This window comes from Erinaceus europaeus, chromosome 3 (assembly GCF_950295315.1).
Source record: "Erinaceus europaeus chromosome 3, mEriEur2.1, whole genome shotgun sequence".
Classification (NCBI taxonomy): Eukaryota; Metazoa; Chordata; class Mammalia; order Eulipotyphla; family Erinaceidae; genus Erinaceus; species Erinaceus europaeus.
Genome location: NC_080164.1, coordinates 120,366,225 through 120,381,083, shown reverse-complemented (window position 1 = coordinate 120,381,083; position 14,859 = coordinate 120,366,225). Strand labels below are relative to the sequence as shown.

Genomic DNA, 14,859 nt, shown 5'->3' with positions numbered 1-14,859 from the left:
AAGTATAAATTATGGATTTATGGAGGTGGTTAGGTTTTTCATTCAATTTTAACAAATAATTGCTGGGACCAGGCAGTGGTGCATCTGGTTAAGTACATGCATTACAAATACTAATTCTTTATTTGTAAAGATGCTGTAAACAGAGTCTCTGAGGACCAGAGTATATGGGAAATATCTCTAGCTTCCCCTAAATTTTTCTGGGACTTGAAACCTGCTGTTAAAATAAATCTAATTATTTTAAATGATTCCAAAAGTTTCATGTATTATGTTTCTCACATTTTTTTAAAGATAAGCTAGATTTTGCTTGTTTGTAAAAATCAATGCTCAAGACACTTAAACAGAAGATCCAGTCCTCCCAGAGATAACAGGGTTTATTAAATAGTTACTTTCAAGTGTTGAAGATTAAATTGGCCATCTGTAATGACTCCATGTTGCCTCAGTACTTCGCCTTCCTGCTGCTTATCTTATTCTCTGTGAATTCTCATTCAGTTCAAACAAAATTAGCATGAAAAAAAATCATCAGTAAAATGCTATTGGTGATCATTGCTACTCCAGAAGAAAAAGTCACTGAGGTCAATGGATCTGTGCACGATGACAATTATTCCAAGGCTCACCATCAATACTGCTATAAAGGTGATGATTCAAAAAGAGATGTGCACATTCCTTTTTTAATGAGAGAGAGGGAGAGGTGAGAGCACTGCTCAACTTTAGCTCATAGTGTTGCTGGGGCTTGAACCTGGGACTTCTGAGTCTCAGACATGAAATATTTTTTGTTGTTGCTGAGTTTAGTGAGTTCTTTGTATACTTTGGTTATTAACCTTTTAGCTGATATATGGCTTAAAAAGATCTCACATTCTGTAAGGAGTCTCTCTATTTGGAAAGTGATTTCTTCTGCCTTGCAGAACATTTAAATGTACTTTTTAAAATGTAAATATGATTGGCTCTGCCATTTGCATCTAGTTGTCCTTCACAAATCTACTAAAATTAATACATAGACAATGTTCTTTATGAAAATTCAAAAGTAGTAATAAAATAATTGTGTAATCGTGATGACATGCACTTGTTTACTTCTAATTCCAAAGGGGATTGCAATGGCTATAAATTACTCAGGGAATTCCTGTTGAGAAAACAAGGGTAAGTCAATTGTAGCAATTGGGAGGCTAAAGTACACTTACATTGTAAGTTTCTTCAACAAGAAGTGAACCAAAGATTGTAAACTTGAAAGACAGACATTTCAAAAAGAAGACATTTAGAAGTGATGTGGTGCTGCTGTAGCTAGTATTAGACGTTTAATGGAGAGAAACTATGAGTATTAAATTTATCAGTACTCGGGGTTCTGGTGATATTTTTATTGACTTTATCTTTGTGCAAAGACACTTACATGTAACCAGTTTTTTTTAACTACCTTGTCATTCTCTCTCACTTCTTTTTTGTTGATCCAGTTTTCCCTCTTATACACATCAAGGTGTGATTAGTAACCCAAAGGGCTTAGTTGTTGGGTTTTTTCCTTAATTGCTCATCAGAGATCCAGCGTTAACATTTTTTTTCATAGAAAATATATATTTGAATACTCTCTACGCAACTTTATTTTCTCTAGGAAGGCCCACTACACTGTGTGAAACTATGGGGAAAGCAGAAATTTGGCTAATTCGGACATACTGGGATTTTGAATTTCCCCGTCCATACTTACCTAATTTTGAATTTGTGGGAGGATTGCATTGCAAACCTGCTAAACCATTGCCTAAGGTAGGTCTCTTGCAATGGGTGATGTTATGTTCCTGTTGGTAATAAAAAAAAAAATTTTTAATTCTGGTTTTCCTTTAAAATTTATAACCTCAATGAGAAAAAAGTGCTGCTAGATATTGCAGTTTTTTTGTATTACTTTTTTCTTATTTATTAATTTAAGAGAGAGAGAGACCAGAACACCACTCTGCTCCAGCATATCTGGTACCAGAAATGAAACCTGGGACCTCATCATGCAAGTTGTGTTCTCTCTTGTGAGCCACCAGTTCAGCTGCCAATATTCCTATCTTTGAAGTATAAAGTAATTCAAGTGAGCTATCAAAAAATATCAGAGTATCATTATTGTAAATATTGAACTGAAGTAGGGTGGAATCTAAGAAATTACCAAGGAGACTATTGTAGTCTTCCTTGTCTTTTGTCAGAATAAAGTAACTATTGATGGAATGCATGATATCTAATAAGGCTTGATCTTTACAGAGAAAGAAAACAACTTCATTATTGTCATTTAAAAAGTTGTTTCCTGTCTCTATAAGGTCACCACTATCTAACAAGCCTTATCAAATGCTTTCCATTTTTCTAAAAAAAATTTAAATTTATTCACTTTTAATTTAATTTATTTATTTATAGTTAAGGGAGTTAATGGTTTATAGTATAGTTGTTGGCACATGGGTACCCAGGTTGGATTCTAAATGATTGCTTTTTGAAATATGTTTTCTCTTAAAGAAACAGGGTGATTCTTAATAGGAAAGAATGGAATTATCAAACAATGTCACTGATACTTCTCATGATTGCCTGATTTTAGACAAGAATAAACTCTTCTTTTTCCTTAGAAATTCTACATTTCTGTTAGTTAACTATTTCTTTTTCAGGAAATGGAAGAATTTGTCCAAAGTTCAGGTGATGATGGTGTTGTGGTATTTTCTCTGGGATCCATGGTCACCAACCTAACAGATGAAAAAGCTAATCTCATTGCCTCTGCCCTCTCCCAGATTCCACAAAAGGTTAGTACAGCCTTTATTAGTGAGTTGCTACTTTAGCAACTGTAATCAAAATTGAAACTTGTTATACATGGATCATTATCTTGCACCTTTCAGTAAAATTTCTCAAAACTTTATGTATTTGGGTACATTGGAAATTTGCATTACTATAGAAATACATGTTTTATGAAATTGCTTTATGTTCAACTAGAGTTGAAAATGTTAAGATCCTAATGACAATGTACTATTGGTACTTGTGATCTTATGGCCTGCACTTACTGTTTCCATAGAATTCTCAAATACATTACCTCTAAGGATCAGGAAAAGAGAAACATTATACAGAGAGGAATCATGCTCAAGAATATATGTCAGAGGTTAGGAGATAGTTCACCTGGTCGAGTGTACACTTTAGTATGCATGATGAACCAAGTCTGAGTTCCCACCACCACATGGGAACCATGCAAAAGGAAAACTTCATGAGCAGTGGAGAGTTCTGCATTGTTTCTCCTCTCCCTACCTCTCTGTTTCTTACTGTCTATCTGGTAAAAAGGAATAAGAAAAAGGAGGTGCTGGTTGAGCACACATGTTACAATGCTCAATGACCCAAGTTCGAACCTTCGGTCCCCACCTGCAGAGGGAAAGCTTTGCTATGGTGAGGCAATGTTGTGGGTGTCTCTCTGTCTCTCTATCACCCACTTCTCTCTCTATTTCTGGCTTTCTTTATCCAATAAGTAAAAATAATAAAATATAAATAAATCTCTTAAAAAAAGAAAGAAAAAAAGTCTATGGGGATGGGGAGGGGAGACGGGCGGTAGCGCAACTGGTTAAGAGCACATGGTGCAAAGATCAAGGACAAGCTTAAAGATCCTGGTTAGAGCCCTGGGCTCCCCACCTGCAGGGGGGTCGCTTCACAAGTGGTGAAGCAGATCTGCAGGTGTCTTTCTCTCCCCCTCTCTGTCTTCCCCTCCTCTCTCAATTTCTCTCTGTCCTATCCAACAACAATGACAACAATAACAATCACAACAATAAAGATAAACAAGGGCAACAAAAGGAAAAAATAGCCTCCAGGAGCAGTGGATTCGTGATAATCTTGGGGGGAAAAAAAAAGAAAGAAAAAGAAAAGAGTATCAGGTGTGGTGAAATCTCACAGGGATAAAGTTCTAGTAAAGTTCTGGGAAAGATAGAAAGAAAAGAATAAAGAGAGAGAGGAAGAAACTTTAGCCCTTTACGTTTTATTAGACTAAAAAATATGATTGGTTTTAAAGTAAAAATATAATCTTTCTTAATTGAATAATTTTTATTTTACTGAGAGATTATTAGTTTACAGTACAGTTGTTGACACATGGGTACAATTTCTCATCTCCCTATGATAGTAACACTCTCACAACCAACCTTTGTCTTTTTCCAAAATCATGCACCTGGACCGCAATCCATTATCTACCAATCCTTCCTGGCCATCCCCAGAATTCTTTGTCTTGGTGCAATACACTACACTCCATCCAAGTTGTACTAGTGGTTTTCTCTTTCTCTCCTTGTTTAAGTTCCATTTATAAGTAAGATTATCCAGTGATAATACTATGTAATAGACTATTCTTATATGTTCTTTCAAAAAGGGATATGCCACTTTGTCTTTCAATGTTTGAAAACTACTACCTAATTTTTTCACCACTCTAATTTAAAATAAAGAGGGCTACACAATTCTTTTGTAGCTAGATAGTCTTTAAAATACTGCAGCTTTGTTTACTTACAAAATTAAAACATTGCCTTTCACAGGTATTATGGAGATACAAAGGAAAGAAACCAGATACACTAGGAGCCAATACACGACTATATGATTGGATACCCCAGAATGATCTCCTAGGTAACATGGGGAAAAACGTACTTTGAATAAAGGAAAAGTTAAGTGACTGTTTAATAACAAGTGAATTCCATAACTATTTAGTTATTTGTTTTTTAACTCTTTACCCCCTATTTTTACAGTAGATATAAAGAACTAACCATTGATTTTATATATCCATGTGTATTTTCTACCTGTTCACAAAAGAAAATCTTCAGCTAAGATTTTTATAATTTCAACTTTATAATTTCAACTATATTATAACTCATAATTTTAAGAGTCAGTCTGTTATGAAATTCTCAGTAAAGTCTTCCATAAAATGAAGGAGACTAAGTCTTCCTCTATGTGGAATCATGGTTGTCTGAGCTAATCATGCCCCCATGTGCTGAACTTACATAGAAAACACTGTCTTCTAGAATTGTTCCATATTTTCCTCACTTTTCCCAGAAATTCTGCTGATGTGTTATAGCAAAATCCTCAACCACTTCTCACTCAATCCCTAAATTAGGTCATCCCAAAGCAAAAGCATTCATTACTCATGGTGGAACGAATGGAATTTATGAAGCTATTTATCATGGAGTTCCTATGGTGGGAGTTCCCATGTTTGCTGACCAGCCTGATAACATTGCTCACATGAAGGCTAAAGGAGCAGCTGTGGAGGTGAACATAAACACAATGACAAGTGCAGACTTGCTCAATGCCTTGAGAACGGTCATTAATGAACCTTCGTAAGTTCTACTGATTTTTTTTTTTCACTGAAATATTTTGTTTATCTATTTTGGATAGAGATGGAGAAATTGAGAAAAAAAAAAAGGGGAGATAGATAGACAAAAACACCTACAATGCTGCTCATGATGCTTCCTCTCTGCAGGTGGGGGCCAGGGGTTTGAACTCAAGTCCTTGTACACTATAATAAGTACACACAACCAGGTGCACTACCACCCAGCCCCAACTTTATCATTTTTAACAGCTGAGCAGTACTACAGCTTTCAAGATCTTATAATTGATAGTGTCACTCATCATATTTAAAAATATCCAGTGTTCCATACCTTTGTAATTGGCTTATTACAAGGAGTTCATTCTAAAATGCAATTACAGCATGACTAACAAAAAAATACTTTTTACCATTTCATTTTCCAAACTATTTAGTTGTTGATACTGGAAGAGTAATTTCAAATATGCTATCAACATTTTTTCAAAGTGAATAATAATTTAAATGAATTTTCATTTATTTTTCCTTCATAATTTGTATGCATGTTTACATAATATTTTAGCCATAAGCATTCAGTAAGTACAGAAAGGCAAGTGATAGTTCACCCACTGTCAGTAATTAAAAAGTCATCATTAACATTAAGAGCAATATATTCACAGGAATATGTGCAAATGTAGGGAAAGAGAGCTAAAGAACTGCTAATATTTTATACAATTATATAATTATATAATCTATATAATTTTATATATTGAATTGTATTATGTGTGAATTTTTAAACTTAATAAAAAATTTATGTTTTATGTACAAACTAATCGAAGTGCATCAACAAACTACATTGATCATCACACATAAATACTTCTTACTCCCTGAAATAGGTGTCTGCCCACCATTCTAATCACCAAAAAAAAAAAGTCTCTGCACTCCTACCTATGGTTTTGCTAATTTTTCCTTTCTTAAATAAAAAGTAAATTTAAAAAAGATACAAATCAGAAAAAAAAATTTAAAAAAAAACTGGTGAACTTTTGGGCGGCTTGCTCTCTTTCTGAGAAATACTATGTGACCAACAAGAAAGTAAGTGAATGAATTCCTCTTCCTCTCCGTCTCCCTTTCCTTCTCCCTCTCTCTGTTTCTCTCTCATGCACTAACACATTTTGTTTTCAATAAACTTTAGTTTACTTGGAAAAAAAAAGTCTTTCCACCATTATACACTGGGACCCCCAACACATTTACTCCCATCTCCTCCTAGACTAGAATCCTTTAATTTGCTACAGTACACCAGTGTCTTCTTGTGCAAGTTGGTGACGTTCTTCAGCTGACTGGATCTTTCATTTTCTCCTAGCAAAGCAACAGGCATGTCAAATGGAATAAAGTATGAGAGAGAGAGAGAGAGAGAGAGAGAGAGAGACTGACTACAACTCCTACTATAGCTCCTAGGGCATTAGAAAGTGTATAAACATCTGCTGAAAGTGAGCAGCTTGGATACAGGGCTTGGAGCCTGGGCTTTTGGACTTGTAGACAAGTGATAATTACTCCTGAAAATCATGTTGTCTGGATATTTCCACATTTTTCTAGTGTACTAGGCATACAGTAGGTTTCTCTTTTTTATTTTTTATTTAAGAAAGGATTAATTAACAAAACCATAGGGTAGGAGGGGTACAATTCCACACAATTCCCACCACCCAATCTCCATATCCCACCCCCTCCCCTGATAGCTTTCTCAATGGTGTGCAGACACCTATTACAGGGAGTAAGAAGAACTGTCCTAAAAGCCTTTATTTCAGCATTCCAAAATGATTCATAGATGAAATAGATTTTTATCTTCTCTTTTAAAATTTTTTATTATCTTTATTTGTTTATTGGATATAGACAACCAGAAATCAAGAGGGAGTGGGATAAATATATATATATATATAAATATACATATATATATATATATATATAGAGAGAGAGAGAGAGAGAGAGAGAGAGAGAGAGAGACACCTGCAGCACTATTCCATCACTCACAAAACTTTGCGCCTGCAGGTGTGGATCACTCAACCAGCCAGACTTTTTATCTTCTCAATGCATATTATTCATTTATAAATTTGTAAACTCATTTGGGGATGGTAATATCTCAGGTATAAGAACATGGTATATAGTCTTAGAATTAGATGTTTGTTCGACTAGTAATATAAATTGTTAGGCTATAAGAGTGATTTGAAAGAATACACAGAAAATTTATCATAAATAAGATGAAGCATTAAGTTATGGTCAACATTTCTGAGAGATTCCAGGGATTAAAAAAATATTTGATACTAATGTGAAAAAATAACCTTGTGCTAGAGATACTTCTAGTCTTCATGTAACCTTTCACCTCAGCCCTCTTCTTTGTGCAATTCCTGGTGTGTTCACCTTTCCACTTAAGAGGAAAACATTGAACTAAGTAAAACAGCTATTCTTTTTTTTTTAACATTTAAAGTATAGTTTATTTATTTATTTATCTATAATTTTTATTTTATTTTTTATTTTATTTAAGAAAGGATTAATTAACAAACCATAGGGTAGGAGGGGTACAACTCCACACAATTCCCACCACCCAATCTCCATATCCCACCCCCTCTCTTGATAGCTTTCCCATTCTCTATCCCTCTGGGAAAAACAGCCATTCTTTTGACTTCTATGGTAGTAGAAGTGCTAATAAATGCTGTCCTTGTTACTTTGAATCATTAAAAAAAAATGCCACACATAAATACTATACCTTATTTTTCTCCATTTTTAATAATTAGCTACATATCTTAATTTTTATCTATTAACAGATGAACTCAGGATATGGGATTGATTCCATAATATCTATCTATCTATCTCTCTCTATATATATATATTTAAAATTATATTTCTCAAGCTATACACTATTTTTCCTCACATGTATTGTATTTTAAAGAATCAATGTTTAAATTAAATCAGACTATTAAAAATATTGATTCCTTCCTAAATGAATATATTATATATAACTTTCTTTCATTAACAACTCCCTGATACATAATTTCCTGAGAGCCTGGAGTCATCAGTGCCTCTATATGAGAATGACACCTCTCTGGATGTCATATTCTTTTTTCTTTTTTTTTCTTCATTTATTTTATTGGATATAGACATTGGATAGAGAAATCAAGAGGGCAAAGAAGGAGAGGGAGAGTGAAAGAAAGACACCTGCAGCACTGCTTCAGGTGGGAATGGGAGATGTGAACATGGGTCTTTGCACCTGGTCATTTGTGGACTTAACCAGGTGTGCCACCATCCCCTGAATGTGTCAATAATATCCTTAACTGTTACTTGTTTAAGCATTTGGTTTTGAGGGAGTCAGGCTCAGTGGGTTAAGCGCACATGGAGCGAAGAGCAAGGACTGGCCTAAGGTTCCTGGTTCGAGCCACTGGCTCCCCACCTTCAGGGGTGCTGGGCTAGCATAGTGGTGCCTCTTCCTGGGTGCGTACTCTTTGGGTTGGAGAGAACTCGACTGGAGCCAGCCTCCTACTCACTCAAGTGATGCGAGGGAGAGATGACTCATGAACCAAGCTTGTGGCGGGGCAATGTAATATATATTTATTGATCAGAGAGCCACAACTTTTAAAAGACAGACCCAGAAGTGGCAAGTCGGAAACGAAAATGTCTAGGAAAGGGGCGGAGAAAGGCAAAATGGAGCTGGAAAGGTAGGAACTTCCTTAGCAACTGTTGTGAGGGTTTTAACTGGTAAAATTAATATTACCCTATAGGCAGGGAAGGTCTTGAGGATAGACAGAAGATAGGTCAAAGAAATGGAATGGGTGGGGATCTTTCAGGCAAAACAATGATTATGTAGGTAGGCCATAGTATCAGAAATGCAGAGTGAAGCACCGGAAGCTGGCTTAATGCTTTGTGAGGCTCTTCATAATTTCCCGACACGAGAGTAGCTTCACAAGCTGTGAAGCAGGTCTGCAGGTATTTATGTCTCCCTTTCTCTGTCTTCCCCTCCTCTACATTTCTCTCTGTCCTATCCAACAACAACAATAGTAACTACAACAATAAAAAACAAGGGCAACAAAAGGGAATATATAAATATTAAAAAAAAATTTAAAAATACTTGGTTTTGTAATCTTTCTTCCCACACACTATTCCTGGGTTAATTGTTTACAATACAGTTGTGGACACATAGGTACAACCTCTTATCTCCCCATAATGGGTGTCTGACACTCTCTCTCTCAATCTAGATCCTTTTCCATCATCATACAATAGGATCCCAGCACCCCTTGATCCTATCCCATCCCTTTTCCTCCTTCCCCAGAGTCCTTTTATTTGGTGCAATATTCCACATCCAGTTCAAGTTTCACCTTATGTTTTCCTTGCTGTTCTGGCTTCTTAGGTTCCACCCATGAGTGAGATCGTTCAGTATTTGTCCTTCTCTTTCTGCCTTCTCTCATTCAACACGATGCCTTTTCACTATCACATTGCTTGTAATTCCTAATTTTTTATTGACCTGTGAAAGTGTTATTTTCAGCTCCTCCCCAGCTCTTCCTTATCCCACAGCACAGTTCATCTGTGTCTGTGATCACTTCTTGTACTGCAGTCTGAGTTTTGCTCTCATCATAGCTCTCATTTTATATAGTACTTAAAATGTCTCTAATTTTAAGTATGCATGATTCCCAACTATATTCTAACTTTAAAATTTTTATGTTATTTCTCCAATGTTGTTAAATTTTTATGAAATCATGTTTTATCTTGCTGTTTTAGTGTTTAGTCTGGATTTTGTTTGCTGCTTTCTATTTAAATATGCTTCCAAATTACCTCATATTCAATTAGTTTTTATTCAAAGGCAGTATTTGAAGGATAAGTAAAACATTCCATTCACAATATTAAAATCTGAAATTGATTAAGTAGGGAAGAAGGTACACAGGGATTTTTAGGGAGAAGCTTTTGTGAATTACAAAATTGCCTATTCAAATGCCTTAAACAGGCTTTTCCATAATAGAGGAATAATATGTTCATTTCCAAGTGGAAAGATATTCAACATTTGCTTCGGTATTTCCTAAAATGTCAATCCTTTTTGTCCACTTTCCCCATTTTCTCATTCATGTTCCACAATGACTTTTCTTAGTCTGTTGAAGTGATTATTTTCACAACATTACAGGTAAGATCAATTTAGGAGCTTGGTAGAAGGCCAGAAGCCTTAGCAAAGTTTGTTTTGAATTTTTTTCAATCATAAATGACAGCTATAATGGTTAATATATTGCACTGTTACAAGATTCTCAATAGCTGACAAGTTGGTTCTTTCTACTATCAGGGCATCTTCTGTAGTTGTTCAAAAACTCTACTCCACTTTATAGAATGTTCACTTAATTATGACTATTTTGAAAACTATTAATTCATAAAACAGAGTCACAAACATCTTAGAATTTCTTAAGAAAATATCTAAACTCACTTTATTTTTACTTATCGTGGGGGATTCATTGTCCTAAGCTGACTGGTTTTCAGACAGAGAAACACAGAGAAACAGAGGGGAAAAAGAAAAGCACAGCACTGAGGCTTCCTCCAGTACAGTGGTAAACAGGCTCAAAACTGAGGCAAGTACATGATAAATGCAGGTGTATGATCCAGGAAAACTATACTGCTGCTGGTCTCCTAAAATTCTTCATTGTAAAATAAGTTAACACTGGGGAGTCGGGCGGTAGCGCAGCAGGTTAAGTGCAAGTGGTGCAAAGCACAAAGACCAGTGTAAAGATCCCAACTTGATCCCCCAGCTCCTCACCTGTAGGGAAGTCACTTCACAGAAGGTAAAACAGGTCTGCAGGTGTCTCTCTTTCTCTCCACTTCTCTGTCTTCCCCTCCTCTCTCCATTTCTCTCTGTCTTATCCAACAACAACATCAATAATAACAGTAATAACTACAACTACAAAACAACAAGGGCAACAAAAGGGAATAAACATAAATAAAGTAAACATTTTTTAAAAAATAAGTTAACACTGTGCCTAAATTTTTGAAATTAACTGGGAACAAAACTGTCATATGGATTTAATACATGGATGTATTTGTGTTCCATTTTCTTATATCTTGAAAGAATCAAGGAACATAAAATATTACATTAGCATATATAAACCAAAGTAACTTAAACTATTCACACCAGTTTCATGACAGCACTCAGATGTCTGTATGCCATCAAATATGAAATAATCATTTTAGATATTAGCATGTTTTTTTATATCAAGTGAAAGTATAATTTGTCTTCCAAATCTGTACATATGTTTTATTTGGAAGACATTAGGACTATATTGTCAGTAATGTGACATCGCATTGATTTGGGGCTCAAATTTCAGCAAGAGATTCTATTATCATAGCAACTCAAGTTCTTGCTATTTTTGAAAATTACTCTGATATTTTCATCCAATCTTGACAATACCAACATTGATAATGTTCTATACATTACCAACACAGAATGTGTGTAGTAGAGTGATTATCACAGTTCCAAAAAATTCTCATACAGCAAAAAGACACTAAAGTAGCTAGCTATCTCTCTGGACTCTATAAAACCTTTAGTGAATATTTGTTGAAACTCCACTTTTTTTACATTTATATTTGATTAAGTTTTGTTAAGAATACATTACTATATGGAGTGCTGGTGGTGGAAATTGTGTGGAGCTATGCCCCTCTTATCCTATGTTTTTTGCCAGTATTTCCTTTTTATAAATAAAAACTAAAAAAAAAAAAAAAAGAATACATTTCTTCCACATTTTCCCCTTTACCATTTCAAAAGTCTATGCAGCCGACAAAGTTTATGTCACAGCAAAAGTCAAATTTTTCTCCAACACATTTGTCACCTTTATGATATATAGCCTGAATTACATGCTTAGCCACTAAAATTGGCAGATGTTCTCTAACTTCTGTGGGTTTTGTTTATTTGTTTGTTTGTTTTGTTTTTTCTATCAGTTACAAAGAGAATGCTATGAGACTATCAAGGATTCACCATGATCAGCCAGTGAAGCCTCTAGACCGAGCAGTCTTCTGGATTGAGTTTGTTATGCGCCACAAAGGAGCCAAACACTTGAGGCCAGCTGCCCATGACCTCACCTGGGTCCAGTACCACTCTTTGGATGTCATTGGGTTCCTGCTGGCCTGTGTGGCAGCTACTATGTTCTTGGTCACAAAGTGTTGTTTGTTTTCCTGTCAAAAATTTGGTAAAATATCAAAAAAGGAGAAGAGGGAATAGAAGGCCTAAATAGGCCGTCTTTTCCATTCTTACCACAATGGCCTTATGAAAATATCTCTCCATCCAGTTTTCAAGTTTTCCATGACTCTAGCCTACAAATAAGTTCTAGGATACAAAAATATCACTAACAGTATTCAAATAGCACTCTTCCCTTGTCTTTTCCCAGATAGTTTTATTTACCTCTTACTTTTATGACATAGAAAGGTCAATAATGACTATTCAATTCCATCACTTAAAAAAAAAATTAGCCTTTTGATAATATGCTGACTGAAAACATGCTGGCTATATGGAGCACACAAAATTCAAGTTAAATTGATAATATAGGGAATACAGAAAAATAGCCATCACAGTTTTCTCTAGAATACAGAAGTCAGGCAATCATTACAGGAAATTTGTATACAGATTTAATGATTTTTTTTTTCAAATAAAATTAAGTCCTGCTTGGCCAATGTTTCTGGGAACAAAGTATGAATTACTAGTATCTTATGACTCATAACACTACAAAAAGTCTAAATATTTTCATTAAGCACAAAAATAATCTTGTCCTTGCCTTTAGTCAACAAAATAATCTTATGTACTCTTTAATCTAAGAATACGTCCACTAAAAGTTGTCAACTGAGTTATCATTTTTTAATCTATCTTAATTTTATTAGTGACTCAATATTGACTTGTAAAATTATTATAACAGGGGTATAATTCCTCACTGTTCTCACCACCTATCCCCTCCACTGGAAGCTACAGTAGTTCTCCCAAGGTCACAGATGTGGGTCTAAGTCATCTATTTTTCAAGGAAGAAGAGTGCCAGCATGAAGAGATAACTTTTAGAGAAAATATAGAAAAATTGTTAGTGACTTTAGGAAATTCTTAACAGTGGAATGATAACTTTAAATATTAATTCATTATTTTTAATATAAAAAATGTTCATCATCTACTATCACTCTAAACACAGTCTTAGTTTTCAGTCAAAAGTATTTACTTGAGATATAAATCATTTTATTTTCTCATTTTATATCTTCTATAAACTTGTACCTATCTATTAATTATTTTACCACTAACATGAGATATTAATATATCTGCTTGACCAATAACTTATTTAGTATGTATCAATGCAAAATACCAATTAAGGTGAGATATTAGTATTTGAATAGAATTTAATTTAACAAATAAATTAAATAATGTGTTTTCTTTAAGCTTTAAAGCCTTAGTTACTTTTAACTAAAAGATTTAATTTCAGTACTTAATTTATAAATTGAAGAGGTTAATGATAGGCACTGGCTTACTATGTTTTCTCATGATTGCAATTATTATTGCCTCCAAAATGATTTTGAAAATTACTTCCGATTAAAAATATATACATTACTGAAATGCAAATAAACTGAATTTTTTGTCAAGGTTTAAGTGTATTACTTAAATACAAAGACTTAAAGTGTATGGTTCATACTGACATTTTCACTTTTGTTACCTTCTCATATTTTGAGAAAAGCTACCCATAATTCAGTTTGTTTTCTATGGTTAAAATGCAGTGAATAACCAGGATTCATTGAAAAGGGAGGCTAACCATGCCTGGTGTGGAGGCCTTCCTATGCTTAGGCACCCATTCAGCTTCTAAGACAGAACTACCATTACATAATGAAACTTTTTCTTTTTATTCAACTCTGATTGATCACCTGATTTCCTTCCCTATTTTTTTATTTTTTCACGTTTCTACTGAAGATCATCAGATAGAACCCAGTTGGCAAAACTTTTTCTATGATATTGACAGCTTCTAGCTATCTTGTTTATGAGACTTCCATGACCCTTTGTGCTCTGGCACCATTTCTTCTGTTTAGGGTGCTTTCCCCGGCAGAATGGCACACATTTTCACCCTCTCCAAATGAGTTTGACATGCCCTTCTGAATAATGTGCTGCATTTGTCAACTTACCATTGCCAGTGGGTATTAGAGAGCCAAGATATGTCTTAGTAGTCTACTAGTTACTGGAGTATACTACTTATACTCACCTGTCAACAGCCCAATTTATTTTTGGTCCATTTTAGGTCACTGCAGTTAGGAGAGTAATGTCTTCTTTGAATGCTGAAGCAAAAGGGCTCAAAACACCAATTGTGATCATAGTCTCATCTTTCTCTCTGGAAAAGAAATGCGACTTTCAGGGTTGGGTAGTGGTACACTTGGCTGAGCACACATTACAATGCTCAAGGACCCAGGTTCAAGCCCCTTGTCCCCATCTGCAGGCACAAAACTTTACAAGTGATGAAGCAGTGCTGCAAGTGTCTGTCTTTCTCTCTCCCTTTCTTTCACCCTTTCCCTCTTTTTTTTTTTTTAAAAATTTATTTATTTATTTAAGAAAGGAGACATTAACAAAATCATAGGATGGGGGGGGT

General features: G+C 34.8%; 1 protein-coding gene across 4 annotated transcripts in view; it reads left to right on the top strand.

Annotated features, from left to right (window-relative positions):
• The window catches only part of LOC103113917 (UDP-glucuronosyltransferase 2A2), a 48,455-nt gene extending 35,388 nt beyond the window's left edge, over positions 1–13,067 (top strand). For 3 of the 4 annotated variants that reach the window (XM_007523523.3, XM_007523521.3, XM_007523522.3), the window contains exons 2-6: positions 1,598–1,746; positions 2,613–2,744; positions 4,494–4,581; positions 5,066–5,285; positions 12,200–13,067. In XM_007523523.3, the coding sequence (XP_007523585.1) occupies positions 1,598–1,746; positions 2,613–2,744; positions 4,494–4,581; positions 5,066–5,285; positions 12,200–12,479 (869 nt within the window). In that variant the 3' untranslated portion in view covers positions 12,480–13,067. The remainder of the gene's footprint in view (positions 1–1,597; positions 1,747–2,612; positions 2,745–4,493; positions 4,582–5,065; positions 5,286–12,199) is intronic. The other variant, XM_016188352.2, reaches the window with a different exon arrangement.
• Positions 13,068–14,859: the final 1,792 nt, after the last annotated feature.